General features: G+C 40.0%; 1 protein-coding gene across 1 annotated transcript in view; it reads right to left on the bottom strand.

Moving 5' to 3' along the window:
* Plcb1 (phospholipase C beta 1) overlaps nt 1-26,392 on the bottom strand; it is a 248,669-nt gene that overhangs the window by 121,087 nt on the left and 101,190 nt on the right. The window contains exons 12-21 of the mRNA XM_028755344.1: nt 24,438-24,615; nt 19,679-19,746; nt 16,856-16,952; nt 14,678-14,762; nt 12,866-12,990; nt 9,478-9,632; nt 6,504-6,668; nt 5,685-5,784; nt 4,413-4,517; nt 3,478-3,587 (exon numbers count right to left, since the gene is read on the bottom strand). Coding sequence (XP_028611177.1) covers nt 3,478-3,587; nt 4,413-4,517; nt 5,685-5,784; nt 6,504-6,668; nt 9,478-9,632; nt 12,866-12,990; nt 14,678-14,762; nt 16,856-16,952; nt 19,679-19,746; nt 24,438-24,615 — 1,188 coding nt within the window. The remainder of the gene's footprint in view (nt 1-3,477; nt 3,588-4,412; nt 4,518-5,684; nt 5,785-6,503; nt 6,669-9,477; nt 9,633-12,865; nt 12,991-14,677; nt 14,763-16,855; nt 16,953-19,678; nt 19,747-24,437; nt 24,616-26,392) is intronic.

Consider the following 26,392-nt stretch of genomic DNA (forward strand, 5'->3'; position numbering starts at 1 on the left):
TTGAGAGTTGTGCTCTAGAGCAGGAAGAAAGCCTTCGTTGAGAGCCATACGTTTGTACACCGTCTGCTGTTGGGTATGGCATGGACAATGATTCCAGTGTTTTAAAAGGATGAACCCAAAGCCCTGAGCTGTAATCCACTGAAAACTGTCAGTACACGCATAGAGATTTGTGAAAGCAGTGGGAGCAAACCAGTGGTTGGTTTGCTTAAGTTCCAGTGGCTATCAGGGGTTCTGGTGGCATCTAACATTTAACTGAGTCACTACATAATTACAAGCAATCATTTCCTCCTCTAAAAGTGGTGGCTACCCTGATTGTCTTAGGGCATGTAACTGTCAAGGCTAACTAACTAAGGGATGAAAAGGAAGGTGTCATTTTTTATTCTTTAAGAAACAATTTTATTGACTCTGAGAATTTCTCACAATATATTTTGTTCATATTTTTTTCTCTCCTCCAACTGCTCCCATTTTATTTTCCTTTCCCTACCCATCTAACTTTTTGTCTTCATGTCTTTTAAATTCAGCAAGTCCAATTTGTGCTGCCCATATACTCTTGAGTGTGGCGCCATCTAATGGAGTTTGGAGGATCAACCAGGGAGGCAAATGACTCTCCATCCCCTGGCACTCTTAATTGTCCACAGCTCCTCAGATGAAGGAGTCTACCTATGCTACCTGCTCTATGCCATGGTTTTGTGTACCTTGAGCTTGTGGAGGTTTTGTTCATTCTGTCACAACAGCCAGGATGTGTTCATCTGCACAGGTGCCCTGCTGTCTGGAGAACACGAAGAACCCTTCCTTGCTAACGGTTTCTGGAATAGCACAGCTGTGTTATGTGGTGGTGTGGTGTAGATTTGTTTTTCTCAAAGTAGGCTCCACAGGCCAGGAGATTCTGTCGATGGGGCTTATTATTAAAGAGGCTGAATATCAGTCCCACACCCAGATCCACTGAATTAGACACAGCTTGTCACCATCATGTCCTTATCTGGATGTAAAATTTGGAGACATGCTGGTATACATAAGGAGTTGAGAGATTGTATCCCATCTCCTTTGTTTATAAATTGTGTGGCCCTGGGCAAGAAATTTAACCCTTGAGTACCTATATTTCCTTATCTGCTAAAATGAAGGAATTAGAAATTATGAATATCTTAAGCCACATGTGAAAGAGGGCTGGCAGCTCCTGCCTGCAATCCTGTTACTTTTGGGCTGAGGCAGGTGGGATCACAAGCTCATGACCTGTCCAGGCTGCACCATGAGTTCAAGGCCATCTCTAAACAATTGATAATAGCTTGGGATGTATCTCAGTGGTAGAATATCTGTCAAAGCAACCAAAAACCAATTAATGAACCAAATTTTTACATATGTTAATACACTGCCAGGTGCATAGAAAGTAGCAATGTTCATTACATTTACTTAGCCCCTGGTCCTCTGATATGCTGCAATAGGTCACTGTAGAAACAAAAAAAAAGTTAAAAACAAGAAGCACACTCCTCATCCCCAACTGTCAGATCCTAACTTCTTGACATATGGCCCAGGGCCCAAGATATCTAATAAGGACAATTTGAGCCTAACCTTTAATTTCTAGTACCTCACTCCAAATAGTCACTAGGGAGTACAGGAACCCACCTCTTCCCAGGGGTGTGGTCCTCTTTCTCTCAGGGAATTTGCCTGCTGTGTTTTTATCTTTAATATACGTTACTTATTAGAAGTTTTCTACCAGGCACGGCAGGTAAAGGCATTTGTCGCAAAACTTAAAAACCTCAGTTTAAACCCTTAGACTCCACAGTATAGAAAGAAATGAGTCCCACAAACTGAACTCTGAGCTTGGCAAGGACTCTGTGGTCCATGAATGTTGCACACATAAGTGTGAAAAGTCATGATAACTTTTAACCCCATGCCTTGGACATACCATCAGCATGGCACTCTGAGAATGGTATGTCCAAATGTTTTATCTTGACATTAAAATCTGTATGGAATATTTTCTAACAGATATATTCAGTCACATTCTTTTTCTTTATAGATATATTTTAAAAGTAGAAAACAAGAAGTGTTGCTGATATTTTATTTGGCATCTTACATTAAGATATTAGATATTACTAAGATATTAACAACTAAAAAATTGTTAATGTCTAAGTTTTTAATTTGATTTTTAGACAAATACCTCTAACTTCTATATACCTAGCATTGAGGATTGAGATTACATTTTTGTTTTGTTTTGTTTTTATTCTGCAACATTGTTGACCAACAACTCAAACAGTGATTTTTAAAATGACAAAAATACTCAGGTGCTGAGGGACACAGTAGTCATCCCAGAACTTTGGAAACAGATGCAGGGAGATGGACAATTTGGGGTCAGTCCGGACTATGTAGCAATAAGCTGGCTAAAAACAAAACCAAAAAACAAGCCAAAACAAAATGAGAAGAAAAAGAAAGAAAAAATGAAAGTGTGTGCAGTAAGTCTCCATGTAACCTACTAATGTACAACCATAATTTATGTATCATACAAATATAAGCATCACGGTCTGGACTCAAGTTATTAAGGATACAATTTGAATCATGCCTTTTTCACATGGTATATAATTGATGCCTGTTAACTGAACCCAAGGAGGAAACTTCAGGTTTAAAAATATCTTAAGAAGGTAAATTATTATCCTATTAGAAGTCTAGGCCACAAACATGGTCTTACCAAATACAAAAGAATCAAAACAATCTTTGATAGCTCTTCAGAGCACAGAGCAAGAAACTCAGAAACCAATTGCAAGAGAAACCACAGGAGCTACAAAAGTACATGCAGATAGAACTATACACTCTTAAATCACTGATGGGTTACTGAGAAGATCGGGGAGGAAATTAAAAAGGTTTTAGCATCCAACAAAAAGGAAAACAATTTATGAGAACATTTGTCATACTACCAAGACAGTCGCAAGAGGAAGGCTTGTGGCTATGCGTTCTTACACTGCTGTACCCCTGTAAGCTGCAACAATGAACCTGTCCTGGCAGGTGTGTGAGCATATGCATGTCATGATGCCCATATAGAATTCCACTTGCAGGCATTGGTTTTCTCCTCCACCATATGTGTCTTGGTGATGGAACTCAAGTGGTCAGGTTTGATGGAAAACACCCTCACCCACTAAGCCTCTCAGTAGCACTTGGTGAGTATTTTCTGTTTTATAATATATCACAAATCACTTGGAAAATTATTCATTTTAAATTAAAAGCAAAAGAATATACAGTGATTTAATGAAGATCACTTCCTAGTGATTTAGTTGCTAAATCAACACAGAAACATCTAGAAACTCCCAAAGCAGCAAGATATGCACTATTCAGCACAACCACAGGATAAGTCACCGTTGTGGTCTAAAGAATGCCAAAGAGAAAAAAAAGTGGAAATTTTGGTGAGTCATGTAAAGTCACCTTCTGACTTAAGGCTGACATGCATGAAGGTGTGTTCCAGTCATAAATTAAGATTGGACTCCTTCTCACCTCCTTCTTTACTTCCTCTTCATCCTCCAGCGTCAATGCAGCCAGCTGCTTAGCTCTCTGTTCCATCAGATTGACATATCGGATTGGGTTTGATAGAGCTTCGATCACATCTAAACAGGGAAGATTGCAGATCAAGGTTTCTGGAGGAGCTGACTCTCCATTGTCCATCCAAGGGAGCATCTGTGCATATAACCCATCATCTGTCCATGAGCATTCACTCATCCCCACCCACCTACTCATGTAACATCACTGTTCTTCTATCTATGACCCCTGTAACACTCCACTCAGATATGCCATGCTTTGAAATTTTACACGGGTCAGGACTTTGATAAAACTTCAGAGAGAAGTCAAAGTCCCTCAGTTCTGAAAACCAATGTTAAGTATTACAAATCAACTGGGTCTTCTCCACCTCCCTTTTGAAGGTTTTGTCTATCCCAGCAATGGTCTCCATACTTAGTTTAGTTTGTTAAATGTGTTTCATAAATAGAGACTTCACATAAAGTCTGTCTTCCAGATTATTGGAACAACCCAAAGACTTGGCAATTTGAGTTCCATTTGCATGCCAATGGCTAGGCAGAGAAAGTTCTAGCTTTTGGACCAGAAATATGTGTTCCAAGTTTCCACCAATGGTCAGTGTCCCAGGACACTCCCAGTTTTACTCCCAGGACCCATGGTAATTAAAACAAAACAGAAAACAAACAAACAAACCATTTCAAAATGTGACTTCTGGCTAAGTTAATTCCTGTTAATTTAAGACTCCATCCATAGAATTGTTCAGAGATCTGCTACTAGTGAAGGCAAATTCATTGTACAGAAAGGCTCACACGACTGGCTGTTAAGCATCCACACACAAGAAGTTGTGCTTATGAGGTCCACAGTGCCCCAGCATTGGCCCAGCTAGCCTTCCATCAGGCCACAAAGATGGCACTGTTTACCTGCATACGTGTCTGGCACATAGTCTTTGACTTCTATGTAGACAAAGACAGCTGGCAGCATCAGGGGCTGGTTCCTCTCATTCCGAAGGCAGATGTAGTGATAGCCTACAGGATGACAAGGACACCAAGTGTCACCTGTTGGTTTCACAGTGCTAGCTACATTCATTTGCACCCATGGTGGTCTACAAACAGACCACTTCCTTCTCATCTTATTCACACAATTCTGTTTCTACTTTTGTTTTTTGTGTCCTAACCACATTTCCCCTTGCAAACTGTATGTTCCAGTTTGAATTATTGTTGGCTAAATATATCTTGTATAATAAATCATACAAGATATATTTTGTGACTGGGGATCTGCTTTGTCCATGGGACATTAATGCTTTGGGGCAAGCAAAGAGTGGACGTGCCCATGTAGAGTTAGGCACTTTTAACATCCCTGTGGGTTAGGAAAAGGAGTCCCTATGTTGGGTGCTACCACCACTTCAACATGCACCCCAAAATGAGCACAGTGGGACAAAAATGAACCCAAATGGCACCCCAAATGCACAAATGTGCCACTGAGCTTAGGATAGCCCAGCCAATTCTTAAGTTGTGGCCAATATGCCTGGTCTCCCATGAGCACAGGCTATCCCAGTCAACCTTGAGGCTGTGGATGATATGCTTTGTCACACAAGTTCCCATGTTGGAGGCTGTGTGATCATCCAGCTGCGGCCTTCTGCCCAGCTGGAGTCATAGGCCTGTGCTACTCGGTCTTGTCAGAGACAGTTCTTGAGAGTCATTCTCATTAAAAAGACTGAGTGTGACCTTACCCAGTTACCTGGTTTCCTGTCGGGTGAGGTGATCCCTACTTTTACTTCCTCTAGGAAGCCTCCACTATTAGGCTTTCACCAGAGGAAAAGCTGATTAAATGATCAAATCTTGACCTTTTTAGCCTCCAAAACTGTGCATGAAATAAAGGTCTTTTCTTTCTAAAGCAGTCTGACTCAGATATTTTCATTATAGTAATAAAAAAGAAACTAATACATGGTGCTAATCCATAAGGCTCATGAATCAGGGCTCACAAATACTTGTATGTGAGTTTTCAGGCAGCTTGTGGTGACAAGTATTGTGGTCAAAGTATTGTGACTTTTACAACATAGCAACATGACAAATATGCACAACTACCAGACTGATTTGAGCAATTTTAAGGCCTCTGTTATACAGCACAATCACAGAGGAGCAACGGTTCCTAAGTCATTCTTTAATGAAAATCTCTCGCCACACTCTGCATACCTGGCCGAATAGCCTGCACTGGCAAGATCCGGTGGCCAATAAACTTGCCTCCTTCTTCATATGCTGCTATCCTCAAACAGGCCAGAGAAGGCAGAACTACCTGTGGGGATATGCAGGATTATGATTATGAGGGCAAGCAAGTCCTAGAAAGAACTAGAAACGTATTAGAAAAGCTAGGCCTGCTCTTCTGAAAGCCGAGTATCTACTCTGTTAATTTAGGTAAGATGTTAAGTTGCCTCTCTGTGAGGTAAAAAAAAAAAGGCATAAGCAGAAACAGGGTTGCATGTGTGTATACCTCTATGTTGAGAATCATGTGAGGAGCATTTGAACCAAAGGGTAGTTTCTTATTACACACAAATCATCAATGAGTAAAGTTTCATGAACTCAGGCAGGAAGTTACATCATTATGTATGTAGGTTTTCACAGGAAGCTACTGTGATTAATGAAATCAAATCCTAAAAATAAGGAGCTGGGGAGATGGCTCAGAGGTTAAGAATACTTGTGGCTGTCAAAAGAGGATTCAGGTTCAGTTTCTAGCACCCACATGACAGCTCATAAGGGTCTATAATTCCATTTCTAGGTGATCCACCTGTCTCTTCTGATATCCATGGGAACCAGTATGTGCTGCACAGATTTATACATAGGCTAAACATTTATACAATTAAATAATTCTAAATATTGAAAAATAAAATTTAAGCTTTTATGATAACCTTCAAGATACAACTGCTTTATACTCTCCCATAACCAAATAGCTGCTTGTTTTTCCTTTGTTTAAAACACCCAGATAAACTTGCCTCTCACAGCAAGCGTGAGACCCACCTTTTTGAATACAATCGGTTCTTCTTCCCAGACAGGATTTACAGCATTTCCTTGGGATGTCTTGGTTTTAAATGCCTTCCTCCTTGTGTCCACAGGCAAACCAAACATATCCACTTCCACGTAAGTCCCAACTTTCTTATCAGAAAGAAACTGACCTGAAATAATCTGGAAAAATATCAGGAAGTCTTTAACAAGGAGTAACAAAGCATCAGGAGACAACTCTAAGACCGTCCGAGGCAGCCTTAGTGGGAAATCATATAATGAAATAAAAGGAAAGAGTAGAAACAGCATTTTTCTTCCACTTAAGGAGTTGATGGTGGAGACTATAAATGGGGAAGTTAGGAGCCAATCAGATGGAACAACACGGGAGCAGTAAATGAGCAGCATCCTTGGAAGTCACCAAGTAACCACGACCTCTGTCCTCATCCTGTTAGCCGTCTTTACAACCGTGGGGCTCCTTTGTCTAGCTACAGAATTAATCAGCTCCATATAGTTAAATAAGAGTTAAGTCTACATATTCCAATAACAGTTCCCATGTCTTCGTCTATCTATAATCCAGTTGTCAACATCTTGGGGACCTGCAATAAAGGTTAATGGACACAATAACACAGGATCAACTCAGAGAGACTTCCAGGTTTCTGCCTCTCTGACTCCTTCAGGATTTCTGACCACATCAGCAGGGTCTTTGGCCTTTCTCAGCTCCCACCACATATGCTCCTGACATATGTGCTGGATATCTAGTCCAACCATTGTCTTGGAAGTCCTGTTCCTGTCATGGATGATCTCAGAACACTGCTGAATAGCTCATGACTTTGTTCCAAACACATAACTTGGGATTGTTCCATTATCCCCTGTTCCTGCTGCTTTTTGTGGAATGAAGTATAGGGACATTTTATTTGTTTCCATTAACCTTTGTGACAGGTGATGGATACCTTGGATGTTGACAACTTGGTTACACAAAGAGGAAGATGTGGGAGATGTTTTGGGAATATGTATCCTTAAAATCTCATTCAACTCCACAATATTGAACTACTCAGCAGGGAGACAAAGTAGGCTCACAATTGCATAGATGGATAACTGAACAGGAGTAAAGGCAATGATAAGCTTTGTGAGTCCACACCTGAAATCAATCTCTGCTGTTTAACTTGAGTTCTAACTCCTGGAAGGCTTTTTATAACATGTTTGAAACATTCAAGTGAAGTGAGTCCTGGAAGGGATTCAGATGCACTGAAGTTTCGGGTGCTCATGTTCTTTGATGAAAAGCAGAGCCCTAAAGTAGCAATGATCCCAAGTTTTAGTGTTCTTGTTAGTCCAGTGGGATGGTATATCAGCATAATAGCTTGTAGATCTGCAACTGTAAAGTCCCTGCCAGAAGACCCACATAGAGATATTACAGAGCCAATAGGAACCTGACTCCAGGTTTGGCGTGATGAGGGAGGCAGGTGGAACTCTATGCAGTAGCCTTATTTTGGAGAGAAGCTGCAGAGTAAATTTTTGTGGGAACTCTTAAGTAGTTCTCCTTCACCCCAATGTTCCTGTATCTACGTCATGGTTTTATAATTGTTTCCACTGTTAAAGAGCAAAATTTTCAACATAAAATCAATAAGCAAAAAGACATATGGGAAATATGATAGATCTGAGCAAGATCAAGCTACTGCTAGAACAGTTTATGGGAATGCTTAAAATTAGCATTCTGTCACTGCATTGTGTGTGGTGTATCTTACCAGTGTGGTTTAACTGTTCTTGACAGGAATTAAACATCATTCGCTGAAAATAGTTTCTTAAATACATTTATGCAGCATTGTTTTTGTTTAGTTTGCTCTATAGTCTGTGGTTTGAAATAACTTCAAAAGATATTAATTACATTTTGAAACTTTAATTTAAGGTGACTCACTTTGAGGAGAACCAGGGACTGACAGGGAATGCTGGGTATGGAAGTAGAGACCTGTCATCCCAGTACTTAGGTTGTGTTTCTTCAATCTTGGGCTACACTCTCAAATTCTAAGCACTTGGGTTGTAGATTAATGGGAGAACACTTGCTTAGCAGGTACAAGACCCTGGTGTATGTGTGTGTGTGTGTGTGTGTGTGAGTGTGTGTGTGTGAGTGTATGTGTTTCTGGGGTGTTTGGGTTAGATATTAAACTATCAGAGGATGGTGTGAACCAGTTTTTCACATGATTTTGTTAAGGTCAGTCTGAAAAATGCATTTATGTTTAGTTTTGGAAGATTATTAGTCACATAGCTATTCACGGAAACATAAAATAAATGAGAGTTTAAAAAGTAAACTTTTACTTTTTATAACACTCCAGTTTCAACAACCACATGCTTCCAGAATCCATGGGGAAGTTCTTTATAAAAATGGAGCCCTCTCATTTAAACTACTTCTTGACAGCTAAAACTTCTCACATCTATTTCAACGGCCAAATACAATGATTTGGAAATCATTTTTAGGATAAGATGCATAATTAAGAAAGCAACCCTTTAAGGTTATTGAAATGGCTTTTAGATTTCTGAATACACTGGTAGAATATAAACCATGCTACAGTAACTTGGCAGCTTTTGTTCAATATTTAATAATTAGAATTAGTGACACCTGATGGAAGGGAGACCTGAAGATCTCTAGAGAGACAGCTGGCTTCCCTGTGCATTTCTCAGTGGGATGCTTGCACTCAGAGGGATCTGCCTCTGGGAAGTCTCCACTTCATCTACTTCTTAAGCTTTATTTACCCTCATCTTAAGAATGAGACTCAGCTCCTTTATTTCTATGCAGTCTGAGGAAATGTCTAATGAGTATTTCATCCTTAAAAGGAAAGATGTATGAAGGAGCCCTCCTAGCTCACAAATTTTTAATGACAGAGATACTTCTTTATGCAGAATAAGTGATATTCCAGGCTCTTTTTGGGGATACATTTGGGACCTAGGTGTTGAGAGTAGGGGTGGGGACTGTGGGTGGTAAGGGTGGGGATGTATTTACCTTAACAGATAAAGTGTTGGCCACTATCCCATCTACGATTCCTTCAGTAAACGGATCAAAGTGCTTGTCGGGCCTCCGCATGAACTCCGGCTTCAGCCTGTAGCCGCTCTTCCCGTTGTACTCGTACATGCCCATGTTTATCTGCATAGCTAGATCTGACGACCAAAACCACGAGTGTGAGTGCATCTGTGCTTGGAAACTGTAGACCAAGACTGAATAACATTTTAGTCCACTTCCCCCACCGCTCATGCCCGTACCAGGAAATAGACACTATTAGAACACTTTAGAGAGACACGAATAAAAAATAAAAGGAGCTGCAATCTCCAAATTCAGAGAAAATACTGTCAACAGGCTGATTTATAACCTGGTTATCTTTTTTATCCAAATGCATTTTTACAAACACTACACTCATTTTAGCAGCATTTTTTTGGCCTTAATTTTAACAGCTGTATAAAATTCCTTTCAATACTTATATTTTAGTTGATGATTTTTAACAAGTCCAGTCTTTGGATACATTTATGTTTCTAGTGAATTTTCAGCATTTTACATAATTGTTTTAGTGGATGTCATAACTAAATTTTTGAAAAGTTTGCAATGGTTTTGCTAGAAGTAAAGGAAATTGTTGAGTCAAAAGGTAGGTACATTAGAAATTGCTGTTATTGCTTAGGTAAGTCTTATTAAAATGTTCTCCAGAGAGTTTAAATTAATTTAATTCACATAAGCCATTTTAGGGGCTTTACTGAGGACTGGTTTTTATATAGCTCACTATGAGGGGTGCTTTAATTATTTGTTGATTAATTTATAAGAAGTCATTTAAATGTGCATTTCTGTGATTAATTACAACCAGTATGAATTGTTCAAGACTCTTTTCAAGTGAACAAAGGTTGTTGGTCAAAGTCTTCTTAACAATCAGTGCACTAAATGAATGCCTAAATTTATTATAATTGCTGAGATTAAAAATAATAACACAGTTTAGAGCCTGGGAGCTCAGTGGTGGAGTATTTACCTAGTATGTGGCAAAACCTGGATCAAATCAAAGCTTGATTTGATTCACAGCACAAAAAATTATAAATAAATAAAAATAAAAAGCAGAACAAAGATTTTGAATTCCTAAAGCACTGAGGAAGTGTCTAGCTGTTCCAAATTAGCCATGAAGTGATTTATTTGTACTAATGAGGTCAACAAAGAGGTAATGACAGGGTTTTTTTTTCTTTCAGAATTCTGTGTAACACTTTTTAAAGCAGAGAAAATAAATTAAAATTTCCCTATTGCTTTATTAAACTATTATGATTTTGACACTAAAATTGGACAAGGTGACTTAAGGAAACAAGAGACCTCTCATCCTTGAAACAGTTAATGTTGCTCAGGAAACTGCATTGTTAAACAGTACTAATTGGACACAGGAACAAAAAGAAAAGTATTAGGGCCAGTGAGATGGTTCAGCAGATAAAAAGCACTTGCTACCAAGCCAGAGAAATTGAATTTGATTCCCAGGACTCACATGGTATATAGAGTGGTGACTCATAAAAGTTGTCCTCTGACCTCCGTATTGATTCTCATACACAGACCCACACACAGACACACATGTACACATTTGTACACACACACACTCCTCCAAGATTTTAGGGTTTCTAAAACAAAATGAAAGCCCTGGGTCACTGAGTCTTGGGACGCAGTCAGATGTGTTAGTAGGAGACAGAAAGTGATCCATTGATTCAAATTAACAAAAGGGATCATATCTGTTAGGATATAATTCTAACTAAGTGGGATAAACCTTTAGGTTCCAGAAGACTGTGCACCAGAGTCAAATCTGGATGGGTTACAGGCTTATGTTCCAAAAAAGGAAGATGCCATAGAGACGTAGGAGCATAAAGGAGAAAGTGATGGTGCCCCACACAGTTGGCATCATTAGCATCTTATTCCTCATGTCACCAACACCACAGAAAAGATGACTTTAACATGAAAAATATGTAAAGAATTTTCATGATGACATTATACAAATATCTGATGAAAAATAAAAATTTGAAGAGTTGCAAAACGGACAGGAGAATAAATATGGACTTGGTGTTGGTGTGGAAGGTGCTATCATAAAAAGAACACGCAAGGCAGAAGATACCATGCCTCCTGAAGTGAAGCATTTTTTAGTTCAAAAAAAGACAACATTCTGACTCTGTTAGCACACTCCTGAAGTGAGGAGGACTTGCAGGTCAGACTGCTGTTGGACCGGGCAGCATAGGGAAGCAAAACAGTACAGATGAGGGAAATGTCAAGTGTTCAACCTAGATAGTAGTCAAAGAGAAGTAGCTAGAACATCGTATGATGGATTTTGCCTGTCTTTGTTGTTGCCATTGTTTAATGATAGCATTCAATCAAGGTATCTGATAATAGAGCCACCTCATGTCATACATTACTGATGAAAGAATAAACTAGCACAAGAATGTTTATGGTTAATTTTGTGATATGCCAAACACTTCGTGCACAAAACTTTTATATGATTTAACATAATTATTTTATTTAGAAGCCATATTGAAGATTTTCAGGAAATGAGTTAGATAATTTATATGTAAGACTGATTGTAAATAGTAGAAAAAATTCTTGACAGAAAAAGGGTTTTGAGTGGACTGTGGAATATGCTTAATAAGCAGCCACTGGAACTCAAGGTTTCTGACTGTGAGACAGATGAGCAGGTCGAGTTGATTGCTGTGCCCCTGTGAGGGTGTGATTTAGTCTCTGTGGACAATATAGTTGATAGGGGAAACTAGCCCAGCAAATTGTATTCTAACCTCCCATCCCCACTCTTGATATGTGTGCACGCTCCCTCAACACACAGAAATACATGTAATGTAAAAATTCCATTTTCTGTAGCATATTTCAGTGTATCCACATGTGTACATTCCCTCTTAATAGGGAACTATATGAAGAAACACATACACACACACACACACACACACACACACACACTACCAAGGGGGTGTTGAACTTCTTAGTAGCAGCATTATTTTTGGAAGATTTCTTCTCTTGTGCTTCTATCTGCTTGTGTGTGTGTAGGTACATCTTTGTGTGCATGCGCGCATGCGTGTGTGTGTGTGTGTGTGCGCGCACATGCGCATGCATGTGCATGTGTAGGTTTATGTGTGTGTGTCAGTACACACATGACTTTGAAAAATAGCGTAAAATCCAGATATAAAACCCTTTTTATAAATTATTAAAGACAACATCTCATTTATCAAATTTCAATTTTATTTTTCATTGATTTTTTTCTTCATTGAAATTTGTTTTTTCAGTCAAATCTGGCTTTCTTCCCCTGCCCCAAGTTTCCATGGTAATGGTTTGTGGACACTTGGAAATGTGGCTCTAAGGCAATGGGAGTGAGCTCTGTGGTACTTACCCACTGTCTGGAAGTTGAGCGCCACCATCTGACAGCCAGCATTCCAGAAGAGCTGAGGCATGTAGTTGGACGAATCCACGCGTGTTCCTTTGGGATATATCCTGCTAAGTTGCATCTTGTTGTATCTGGACCATCATGTTAAGTAGTGAATACAACTTCAAAGTTATCTATTATATTCTACTAGGCTACTTTCTTATCTCTCACTGGGGAAATGAAGTAGATATTAATGATTGCAGTGCCTCGACGGGTGAAAGAGGCACAGAATGAGTTACTAGAATATATATATTCTTAGAAACAGTGTTGCTTCTGGGAAACCTGTGGATGCCACAAACTGGGACAGCAAGAATGACTTGTTTCAAAGTCTGTGATTTCGAAGTGTTAGCTGCCGTTGTAGTGCTGACGGGATGGGATGGTACTGTGTGGCAGCAGTAGACCATGAAAATCCCAAAGCTCTTTCCTCATTCTCTGGGAATGCTCTTTGCCAAGACTATGACAGTCTTTAAGATTAATGAGGTAAATAGAACACAGAAATTTCTGACCTTGCTTCAAATTTTAGTTGTGTCTATCCTAAGAACCTTGTAGCCACTGAACGCTACTTTATCTTTATAACATGATAGACTTGCTCTTATGAAGAAGCAAGGTAGAAGTTGGTACAACACCAATTTGAGTCTTAATATTAAAACTTGTTGGCCATATGACCTTGGGTAAGTTAATTCACACCTTTCTGTTCTCAGTTTCCTCAGGATCACAGTAACTGAACAATTCCTTTGTCACAGGATTCCTTTGAGAATTAAGGAAGATTAATAAACAGAATATCACAAAGTCAATATTGAATATTGATGACAATAATTTAATAGTATGACTTTAATTGTACAGTTCACATTTGTTCCCTCTTCTCTCACTGATGAGTGTGTGTGTGTGTGTGTATGTGTGAATGTGTAAGGTTACACAGGAGGATGTTACTCCTTGGTTTTATGAGTCAGGGTCTCTTACAAGTCAACAGCTTGCCCAGGTGGGCTAAACTGTCTGGGAGTAAGCAACAGGGATCCTTCTGTCCCTACCTCACTGCAATTACAGATGCATGACACCATATCCAGCTTTCTAAAAACATGAGCCCTGAACTCCAAGTCAAGCCCTCATGCTTGACTGAGTCATATTCTTAGACCCACTGATGAGCTGTAAAGGGCTTTTATTCTAGGGATTATGTCATGAAATAGATCTCTTTAGGATAGTAGCATTAATTTATGAAAAGTAAGATGAAGGCTTCTTTGATTTTCATTCATAGGAAATAATATAAAACCACCAGTGGCATGCATTTACATTTATATCATTATGATCCTTGTTTCCCACTCCTTTTTAATTGAATCAAAGTCACACATATGTGAGGTACTCAGCCAGGTTTATAGCTATGTGTACTCACCATTGATATAGCTATTCATACGTAGCTATAAACCTAGAGAGCCTACCTAGACCAGTGTATTAAGTATGCACACTTGTGTTACATATATTGTATCCAATCAAATAGCAAATTGTAATGTTAGTAGAGTTGCCTCTGTTTAAAGATGAGCAAATAAAAATCAAGCAAATTGCCAAGGAACTTAGAGGTTGATGGCTTGAGGGAGCTTTGTAGCCAGAACCTCTGCTATCCTAAAGCCAGTTTGTCTTTCTATAGACCAGGCTACCCACATTGTATGTGACACCCGAAACTTGGGCTAAAGATCGAAATCATTCTATTCATCTTTCTTCTTATCAAACAAACAAACCTCGACTTAAATGGATGAATTCAGTAGTCATTCATCAAATCAAGGATACTCTACAAATTCCACTGGAGACTTTGTAAGCTGTTCAAGTCCTTTTGTTTCCACGAAGGAAGACATTTCAAAGCTTTTATTTCTTTCTGATTTCAACAACAAAAAAAAATAGGGCAAGAAGTAAAATTCAGTATCATAGATTATAATACTATAAAGGAAATTAACAAATGTTCAGTGAATTGGAGGACACCTGACTCTTTAACATTCAGTGTGCACGGTTAGATTTTTATCAGTGAACCATTTACCAGCAGCAAAAGTTGAGTCTTACAAGTTACCTCTTCAAGTATTCATAGCTTTGGTGAGATAGCCTCATGGTTTTGTAGGACATGAATTAATTAACAGGTGTAATATGGCAAGAAAAAGTGTCTTGCTCTAAATCCCTCCAGCTTGGCTTCCTGGGGATCTGCAGATGTTGTAGGGATGACCCTGCTGATATTGCATGTTATTCATGCCCACACTGCCAACTCTCAAAGTCACAGCTAGTGTGGCTTCAGGATTAAATCTGTGAAAGGAGGGCAATCTGTGGAAAAGAGTCTGTGAGTCTCATTTTCATAGTAGACTACAACAAACAGCCAAAGAGGTGAATGTGTCAGAGAACTCGGCATGCTTTATAGGAAAACATGCTGAAAGTGGACTTCCAGCCCCAAGAGGGGCAGGAATAAACCAAAGTGATCTCGACTTAGAAAGACTGACCTTGTCAAGTTTTCCTCACTTTAGGACCAGTGGCTATGCCCTGCCCTGGGGCATGGATTATACACAGTCAGAAAACAGCTCTACATTTTGAAAACTCATGATTTTTGGGCCGTTTGTCCGTCTTTGACTCCCTTGCTTTCAAAATGAGAACCTTACTCTTTCCTCCTGAGTCATCAGTTTTGCGCCCACTTGCATAATTTACTTTCGGGAAATCCCAAATCCTTTATTTTGGTTCATCATTAATTTACTTTCACGCAACTAATTATTTTAATCAGGACTTTTAATTAAACTGAAGTCTTCACGATGGATAGAACACGATCAATGAGATTTCTAGCATGATGAAGTAAGATTAAACCAGAGGAGAAAGTGTTTCAATGTCCACAGCATCACTGGGTTCCCCAGAACATCCAGTCCTCACCACTCTGCCTGGACGCACCTTTAGGAACTTTGCACAGCGGAGCCATAGAATGTGAAGCCAAACTGCAGGAAACCCACTGCTCTAGGATGCTTACATTGAACCACTTTGGGGAAATAAGAATTGGCAATTATGGTATCAGAAAATGCTCATCTTTATGTATGAGCTATAGTGAAATTTAAATTCCTTTTGTGTAGCCAGATACCAAGTGCCACTACGAGACTCAGAGAAGTGCACAAATATAGATAACGATGCCACATAGAAGCTTAATGTTGGTATGTCTGTAATTTTTTTAAATATGGCTGTTTGCATTTAACCAAAATTTCAGCTAAGCAGCCAGGACCCCTCAAGGACCCTCTTGCTCTGATACTATTTTACCATATATATATATACATATATAGTACTTCCATAAGAGGATTTTCCCCCACTAGGTAACAGAAAAATGACTTTTTAAAAATGTATTATGGATGTATAGTTGGGTGAAGGGAAAACAAAGAGTGATGTGAATTGAGCCACCTCGTCACATAGCCACCTCGTCACATAGCCACCTCGTCACATGGCCACCTCGTCACATGGCCACCTCGTCACATGGCCACCTCGTCACATGGCCACCTCGTCACATAGCCACCTCGTCACATGCCCACCTCGTCACATAGTCACCTAAATACATGAAATGAGCGGAACAACTGGAACTTGAGTGGGTTGGTTCAATTTTGAGGTACCAAGCTTGTCCAAGTCTTTCCTGCTTCTCTTCTGCCATGCTAGGATACTTGGTCCCATGGGGGTTGTAGCAAGACAAAAAGAAATGTGAAATTCTCAATCAGTTGGACACTGGCTTGAAACCTTTCCAGTAATATGTGCAAGAACATTATGCAATACTATTATGTGCTTTTCTAATATATTAAATATAATTATAATTTTGAAGTGTTAAAAGTGTTATGTTTCTGTAATAATACCAAAATGTACAATCCAGCTAAATATCCAAGATGTCCAGAACAGAACACTTCTGCTAGGTTCTGATTACCTCCTGTTTATAGACTACACTAGGGATTTTTCTGCAGGAAATCTTACTTTTTGAAATTTCAAAGGACTCAAACTTGACAGGCTGAATATAGTTCACCAGGTTAGACATCTCTTCTGTGGCCATGGCCTCGCTGCCAGCAGTCCCCTGGAAGCAAAAATAAAAAATAATAAACATTTCCAGAGTCAGTCTTATACTACACAGGTTTAGTTTCTCAGGAAAATGAAGCAGAAAATCCTTCCCTTCTGAAAAGAACTTCAGAGATATCTCCCACAGGGGAGGGATGCAAAGCAGGCCAGGTCCTCATCACAAATACCTGATGGCACGTGTGTTTTAGAGTTTGGAATTTGCAGCATTTGTTTAAATATAATAGATATTTTGGGGATGAGACATAAGTCTAACCAAAAAATTCATTCAAAACTCACTGCTATGTTATACCCACTGCCTAAATTTTTAAATGCTGAGTATTGAAACCAGCACATAACAATTTTTTAAAATTTTTTTCATGGTGTAGAATTTTCCATGTGTGGTGTCTGGTCAGCCTTTCAAAGTTTTGAGGTTTTGGACATTTTAGACTCTAGATTTCCAGATTACGTATGCTCACTGTGTGGTTACTTTATGAATGTGAGAGATGGCAGCGATGTCTGGGCCAACAGGATCAGTGTGGCGCTTCATAGAAGTGGTTCTCAACCTGTAGGTCGTAACCCCTTTGTGGTCATCCAACCCTTTCACAGAGGTCGTCTAAGAACATCAGACAATGCAGATATTTAGATTATGATTCATGAGAGTAGCAAAATTATAGTTACAAAGTAGCAACAAAAAGAATTTTATGGTTGAGGGTTGCCACAACATGAGCAACTGTATAAAGGTCACAGCATTAAGAGGGTTGAGAAGTGCATTTTTATAGAGACACAGGTCCTCAGCCCTCTTTCGAGGTATCAGGAATGAAAATCTACATTAATAAGGTGATGCTCACAGGAACTGCTATCCTCTATAGCAGACAGCACAGAGGAAGTCTACAGTCAGTAAATCAGAAACTCATTTGACAGCAATAGTTATCAGTATGATCTGAAAAAGAATAAGTAAACAAAGGTTTCCTTGTGTAAGGACAGTGGGGCTCTGCAAACAATTCCTCTGTTTCTTGATTCCCGCTCTCTCATTGGTTCCAGGAGAAAAGGTGTATCATATGGGTACAGTATAGAGGCTTAGGTTCCAGGACAAGGCCATCTGACATTAAATCCAAGCCCCCTGGCCAGAAGCTGTTACACTATTGACAAGTGAATTACCTGATGTTTAATCATCAGCAAAATTAGGACCATAAATCAGCCCTGTAGCATGTAAGGTTTTATAATTATCAAAAGTACAATTTAAAAAACTGGGTGTGGTGGCACTTGCTTTTAATCCTAGTTCTCTGGAGATAGAGGCAGGTGGATAGATCTCCTGAGTTTGAGTCTAGTCTATAAATTGAGTTATAGGACAGCCGGGGGTACACTGAGAAATTCTGTCTTGGAAAAAAAATGAAAGGAAGAAATAAAGAGGAGAGGGGAGTGAGCTCAGGACTGTGCCTGGCAAATAGTAAGATCTTACATTAATTTAGATGTTATCTGCAATTACACATCCTTTAATACCAGTTTTAATGAAGAAAACCCACAGTCATTACTTGCACAAGACAGGCCTCTAGAGATGGATCTAATATTTTCTCATTTTTAGGTTAGAAAAGAAAATGCATAGAGATGAGGTTTCTTTGTGGAAACTCTAGCAGAAATATTCTGGTTAAATGCCAACTGGGAAATACTCATTTAAAAATAGACAATTGCAGAATGATCTAAGTGTACCCTGAAGCCACTCTCAGACAGATGGAGCCTTGGTTATTACAGCAGTGCCCCTCTTGGAAATCCTGATGAAACTTAGTGGGGACATAAAAAGCACATTTTAAACTAAGCTGGACACTGTGGCTCATGGGTGTGGTCTCAGCTACATGGAGGCTGAGGTGAGAGGACTGCTTTTATCCCAGAAGTTTGAGACCATCCTAGGCTACCCCATGAGACTCATTCATAAGGAAAAAAAGAGTGCCAAATAAGAATAGTTTGTTAAGCTGGACAGTGGTGGCACACACCTTTAATCCCAGCCCTTAGGAGGCAGAGGCAGGTAGAGCTCAGAGTTTGAGGCCAAACCTGGTCTACAGAGCTAGTTCCAAGACAGCCATGGCTACACAGAGAAATCCTGTCTCAAAACCAACCAACCAACCAACCAACCAACCAACCAAACAAACAAACAACCAACCAAACAACAAAATGCTTATTGAGCTATCTGTAGTGATACACATCCATACTCCCAGCATTCTAGATATTGAAATAGGAGGCTATTAAGTTTGAGGCTAGCCTGAGCTACAAAGTCAGATCAGGTTGATAATATCCCATCACAAAACAACGCAAGTTATCAAACACCTCAATGAATAAATGTATATTTAAAAAGGAAGAGTTACTTGTATCTACTATAAGGCTGTCAGTACAGAGCCAAAGACTCTAAAACATATTTGAATGCAAATGCAGTATAAATTTTGTGATATTGACTGTAAAACACCTGCAGTAATCGTTGAACTGTTGCTGATTTGCTTCTGAGTTCTGGGCAGTTATTACGTTGAGCTGGTGGCGTCTCTTAGAGAGCTTATGTCAACATGTCACTTCGGTTGATACAAAACCAAGACAATGGAATCACTGTCACATTTATGAACACTCCTGCAAACCTGTACTTTCTCTGGATTTCAGACCACTGGACAAATCTCAAAAATTGGAGCTGGCAACCCAATGTCCTGTGCTTATTTTTTTTGCCACCAGATGGCAGAAGGGGATCATAAGATTTCCGTAACTCACCTCATCCATGGAAGACTTTTTACAGTCATCGTCGTCGTCATCGTCATCGCTTTCCGTATCTGCTTCCCCTGTCAAATTTTAATCACAGACCACGATTTCAGTATCAAAAAGTTCAAAGAATTCACAAAAGCACATTGCCAACTATGTTCAGGGCATGACCTTGGAAGGCTGAGATTCTGCTTCTTTTAAAGCTGTTTTGTTTCGTTTTGTTTTTTCAAAGATTTACATTTTTTTAGTAACAGAGAATTAAGTTGACATTTGGACAAAATTTTTATAAATTTTATTTGTAGTAAATACCATTAAAATTTCCAAGTTCTATTTAAAAATGCCTGTGTGACTTCCACCCCCCCCCCCCCCCCCTTTGCGTTTAAATACTTAAGTCATTGGGTATAATGTTCTCTCTGTGCATCCTACTGTAATGTACATGTTCTCTCGCATGGAAGTCAAACTCTATGACCCTAACAGAGACAAACCCTGCTTTCATTTTTCTGTCCTATCCTAAGTCATGCTCCTTTGAAATAACCCTTGGCCAGCACACAGCTCAGTGAGTGACTAATCTTCAGTGACCAACAGTCTCCAATAAAAGGACTTCAGAGAGGTTGAAGGAGTTGATGAATGAAACCACGAACTTTGGGAAAATGGTAACATAAATAAGGACGTGAAAACTGCAAGTCTGCAGTTACTTAAATAATGCAGAAATCATAAGCACGATAGCATTCTTCAGCTCTAAGAGTGTGCGAGTCAGAGACAGTGGATAACTTCAGTGTCTTGTGACAGCATGCACAAGACTTGGTCAAGCTCAAGCCAGACAAAAATCTAAACATGGGGAGAGGAGGGGAGCATGAAGTCTCACCCTTAGAGGAGAAGCTATTGATAATCAATAACTTCTGGCAGACAAAGAGTCCGTTTTCTATGAGTTTATCACCTGGTAAGTCGATCATGTTCCAGGGGAAGGCTGCACATCCAAGAATATTTGGGCAGCACAAAATGGTATTGAAGAATTTAAAACAAACAAAGAAATGGGACACACAGTTGGAAGGGTGGGGAAGGGGAGTGGATATGGGAATTGTCAAAGAACTAATAAAATATGTTTTTTAAAAGGAATATTCATTTTTGAAAGGGCAAGGTAAAATAATCTAATGCAAAAAGAAAAACAATTAAAAACAATAAAAATAGAAAGTAAGCTTTAAAATCACTACACTTAAAAATCTACATCAATATGACCTAATTTGGTGTCACGTTTAACCAGTTTGCAGTCATTTCAATTGGTTGATCCTCTCCTTCTGCCTAGAGTTAATGGACATTTTTAGGTAAAATATCCATATTAGTATTAAGCACTACATTTCTCTATGGCTGGGCTCTATTCAAACTCCTTCAGACATGTAAAAATATTTTCCAGGGACAAGTAAGAAGCCACAGTTGGTTCTTTGTCAATCATCCCCTTCACTTTTTTCCCACTGCAATAGCACAAATTTCCCAGTAGATGGCAGGATGAGCTCATCCCTGAGGCAGCAGGCAGTGCCTGGTACCTGCTCCCAGAGGGGCCTTCTAAAAAGTTGACCACACTCTTCATCATGGATGACAGAATGCCTATAGCACTACCTTCCAAGAAGCTCTTCGATGTTTTCATGTGAGGGACCAAGGACAATCAATTACTGGATAATAGTGAGGAAAGCATATATATAGTGGGGAAAGATTTCTTTGCCCGGTAACAGAGGGTGACCTGTTACAAAGAGCCACATGAAGTCCTTGATGGTGCTGACATATAGTTATTCGAACCCCTCATACTTGCTTACAAAATGTATCCTGTTATATAACAGATGAATTGTTTTAGGAGGCTGCTACTTGGTATTTCATACAAATTTCTTTGTCTTATTATTTTTAATGGGGGGGGGATGTCCTTTTATCAAGCAACCTGAAAAATGACTGCTAGAATATTCTACAAAATGATTCATGAAACATAACTATTGTGCAATCACCATTTCAAATACACGTTCAGGCCATATTTCGGGTTGTGTGAGGAAGAAAAAGACTTTATCTGCCTCCACTGTGGAAAAAAAAAAGACCTGATTTTTCTTTGGTAAGTTTAACAAAGAAAAAATACACATCAATCGGTCTTTATAAACTAAGTCAACATAGAGCTTGTACATACATACTTATGGGGCTTCCCTTATAAGACTTTAAGAGGACCCTGGAGAAATCTATTTGAACCACAAAAAACAATACCCCCTTTTAAAGCAATACTAACAACACCCAAAAGTGGTATCTTACTTGACCCTCATGCATTCTCTAAAGTGTGCTGGCTAAGTGCTGGCTCTCAGAAAAGGCATCTAGACAACAGAGTAACTTAGTTTTAAAATCAGATCCATGTCATGTGCTTCTTTCTGGTACTGGGACCATCCACAAACCAAATGATAAATTTTCAGAACTCTTTACTCCCAGGCCTACCTACATACTAAAGACTCCAAAACCACATGGCAATAAATACCGATTATACACAACCAACTCCTGGCTAGCTTAGGAAACCTACCGACTTGCTAACAGATTGTTGTTTTTTCTCTGTATTAAGCAATTGTGTTCACTGACTGTAGACATCATTGTTAGAGTTATGCAGCCAATTAATGGGAGAGAGAAGCCGGATTAGATAAAAGCAGATGGCACAAATACCCACAAGCGCCCACGTGCCAAGGAAGGCACATGGGGACAGGTTGGAAAGTGGCCTCTAACGATCTTCATCATATCACACTTCAAATGCATTCTTACTGAGAACAGAAGTTAATTTTCAAAAGGAAATCAGAATTATGTCATGATATTTGAAAAAATACATTCGTGAACCACAGAGGGGGAGAAACCTTCTGAAAGAATTATATACTGTCTGCACCTTAGGGTGTCAGTTTAAAATAGAGCAGTTGACAAGTGAGACAGGCAATAGAACAAAAGGTAAATCAGGCTCAGTGAAGGCTTGCGGGTGTGACGCACTCAGCTCAGAGGTAGAACACTTGCCTAGCCTGTGAGAGGTCATAGCACAACAGAGGATCAAACAAGACAGACCCAAATACCCAACCAGACAAGCAACCAACCAACCAAGTTGGCCACTTTATGTTCTGATTGCCCTACTTTATATTTTAACATTTCAATTGTTTAAAAATTTTTAAATCTATATGTAATAGGCTTGGGGAAATAAAGATATATGATCAATACATGGATTTTCAAATAATAGAGATGGAGCTACATTAAGATAGAAAATATGACCCGAGTCCAGAAGAAACCAGGGCTCCCTTCTAGTTCTGTCTAACTCTAGCGGTTACCCTGACTTCTAACAGCGTATCTTGGTTTTGTTTGCTCTTATACTCATGCAGATGGAGCTAGGTCCTATGCTCATTTTTTTTCTAGCTACTGTGTTCACAGTCGCTTATGCTTCTGGGGAAGGCTGTAAATCGCCCTCATTATATACATTATTCCTTTCTATGACTAAACCATGATTTGCAATCAGCTGATGGATTGCTTGCTGCCAGTGTTTGGATATTTTTAATAATGTTGCTTATAGCATTTTTTCCATCTCTTGATAAATATCACTACCCATTTCTTGTTAGCCCTCTCCCTAGGAATAGAACTGGGGCAGGGGGAGTACATATGCTCAGTTTTTGTGGATATATTAAGTATCTTTATTCCTTCTGTCCACCCTCCTTTTCCTTTCTTGGCTTTCTTCCTCTTTCCTCCCCTCCTGTGTTCATTCTCTCTCTCCCTCTTCTTTTCCTTCTCCCTCTTCCCTTACCCCACCCCCTCCTTCCTTCCCTCCATCCTTCCTTCCTTCCCTCCTTCCCCCCGCAGGGAAAGGACCCAAAAACCCCATCCCTGGCAGGCATGCACTCTTCTGCTGAGAACAGCCAGCACTCCACAGTAAAATCATCATTCTCCAATAAGCAGATTTTTACAATTGTCAGGATTCTTCCAGGTAAGGGGAAATAAATTAGGCTCAATGGCAAATAATCGAAAGAAAACCATTGGCCCTTTGAATTTTTGTCTCACAAGGAGTCAGTTTCAAACTAACGTGAAAGGAAATGCTAGGCATTGCCAGTCTCTTTCATAAACAATGCAAGTCATTTGTCTCTTCACGTTTTTTATAAGCACTCTGTAAATCATGGGAGAACTGCAAAGCCCAGAACCCATCAGTGACTGCATTAAAATCTACCAATCTCTTCCCTTCTGCTGATGTTGTCCATGATGAAGTTTAGAAGCAGATGGCTACTGTAAAGCAGATTTGATCATGTGAAAGCCAGAGTAATATCTTCCTAAAGATCAGCTGACTCCTTAGGTGAGGTCAAGCTGAGGCAGGGGACTGCCTTGGGCCTAAGTGGGCCTAAGTGATAATTTGAGGCTATGAACTGACAACAGTTCCAAGTGGTGGGCAGAGGGTAAAGCCACCACAGAAGAAAGACTATAGATATGCAACAACATTACTGGCTTGGAAGCTGGAGGGAGGGGAACCTGTGAACTGGTGGGTGTAAGGGGCCTTTAGGACTGTAGAAAACACAGACAAATCTTTCCTTAGAGTTTCCAGAAAGTAACTCAGCCTGGCTGACATCTTTGGTTTATTCCAGAAGTTTTCTCAGGGACCTTTCAACCTACAGAACTTGTGGTTGGAGTGTCATAGAAAAGCAGTACAACATAAACCATCCAAAAAGCTGAAAGCGCTTCTAGACCAGATAAAAGCAGCAGATATGAGAATCCCCTCATCCTGAGCCTGGCAGCCCCTCACCAGCTCCTGGAGACGAAGGCTCGAACACGCTGGAAGAGTCACTGTACGTGTTGGAAGCTTGTTCAGAAAGCTTCTTTTTACCACTTCCCTCTGACGACTTGTGTGACTTCTTCTTGTTTTTCACCAATATTTTATACATTAAATCCATAGGGCTTGGAAGAGGTACCCCAGATTCCAGCTATTTAAAAGAAAGCACAGCCTTTAAAAATACTGTCCCTTCCTTCAGATACCTCTCTAAACCCACCACATAGCTCTAGATACCACAGCCTCTAGATTAGCTTCTACTATGCTCATGAAAGCATTCTAATTGTGCTCTGCATTTTTTTAAAAATAAAAGATGCTTTTAAATGACCTAATTCCCTTTCCACAATGAAACTACAAGAGTAAGGCTACTGAAATGTAATGGTAGATTCGATGGACTGACATTGGACCCTCAGGCATTTTCTGATGGGAAGGGCAAATCAAATCATTTTACTGCTGATACATAAATTATTTCTGACCTTCAAGGAAAGGACAGACATTTGACAGAAAAATTGAAGTCGGTCAAAAGTTTCCAAATGAGTCACTGTTTCAAAGTGTTAGGGACAACAGAATCTTACATTGGTTTTGGGTGGGTTTTTGGCATCAGCCAAGATGGACATAATTTCAGATTTTCCTCTTGCTCGTAGATCTGAGCTGTCTTATACTGAGCCTTACTTCACTGTTGCAACTTTGTTCGTATAATGGGAAGTCAATTTCCCATGAGAAGGTTATAAGCTACTGTATCAGGGAGCATGTGCAAGACACAAGACATGCTTATTTTTAGAAAGGCCTTTGAAGTCCTATGAGCTAGCCCTCTAACCGTTGCTTGCCATGAGTCTGGGGACTAGTATGAACTAACTTGAAAATATGCTGGTACTGGGCCAAAGTATCCAGAAAGAAGTGGCTACTTTAGGTTTTGGCTGCTCTTTGCCTTTGTGAACAGGGATGTGACTGTAACCAACCCTCTGGGCAGGGTCCTCTTACTGTACTCAGGAGTCACAAGGAGACGAAGAGAAGCTCTTCCCTTGTTCTAAGCTGGGGCCCCTTGAGAACCTGAGCCCAGGACCTGGAGTTAGTATGTCCAATGACTTACAGCTCCAAGCCTAGAGAGCCAGGCTTCTACTGCCAGGCTTAAGAAGCTAAAGATTTATGGTGACTGGCTTTCAGTTTGAAGAATCGTGGTGTTGAGCTTTAGCCGGCAGTAGTGCGGAACTGGGCAGCTGTCATTATGCTCAGCTTCCGGCAGCAGTGAACAGCAGCAAGAGATAGTGCCTGCTTGTGCTCTATCTCCTGATAGAGCTTAGGGTGTCGGGACCCTGAGCACGTAAAATCCTAGTATTATTTTTATAGCTTGGGATCCCGGCAACTTAAGGCTTAGTTTTCTTTGCAATGACTTCTATTAGATCGGGCCCAGCTCCCCTTTCCTGCCCTTTACAGCTCACTGGGTGTCTAGCACCTTTTTCCTGCCCTTGGTCCCTCTTTGGAATCCCAGTGTCATTCCCCTGATGCTATTCTGCTGTTGCTTCTTTGGCTCCTCTTCCTGTCAGCCATAAGAGAAAATTGTCTTATGCACTGCTTTTGCTGCAACACCAGGGGGCAGCACGGGAGGCTGTCTCTCCGTGGAGTCACAGTTAGCTAAACAGCTTGCTTTCTTTCTATGGTGGTGGAGGGGGCGTGGCAGGTGTGTCTGCAACCCATTGCACCGCAGAATCCTCACGCCAATTAAGTACTGTGCTTGCACTAATCACAAATTTCTGCTGGGCCACCAGGAAATGTGTTCCCCTCTCCCTTGGGTGAGTATGGCTGTTCAGTTTGCCGAGGTGGTGATGGCAAGAAGTCTGGTGCGTGCTGTTTAACACAGAGGTAGCTAGAATAGTAACACACGGGGCTGGAGTTTTGCTTTGGCAGCTAGAAGCTGCAATTGCAGAGCAGCT

This window comes from Grammomys surdaster, unplaced genomic scaffold (assembly GCF_004785775.1).
Source record: "Grammomys surdaster isolate TR1022 unplaced genomic scaffold, NIH_TR_1.0 129, whole genome shotgun sequence".
In the NCBI taxonomy this organism is placed as follows: Eukaryota; Metazoa; Chordata; class Mammalia; order Rodentia; family Muridae; genus Grammomys; species Grammomys surdaster.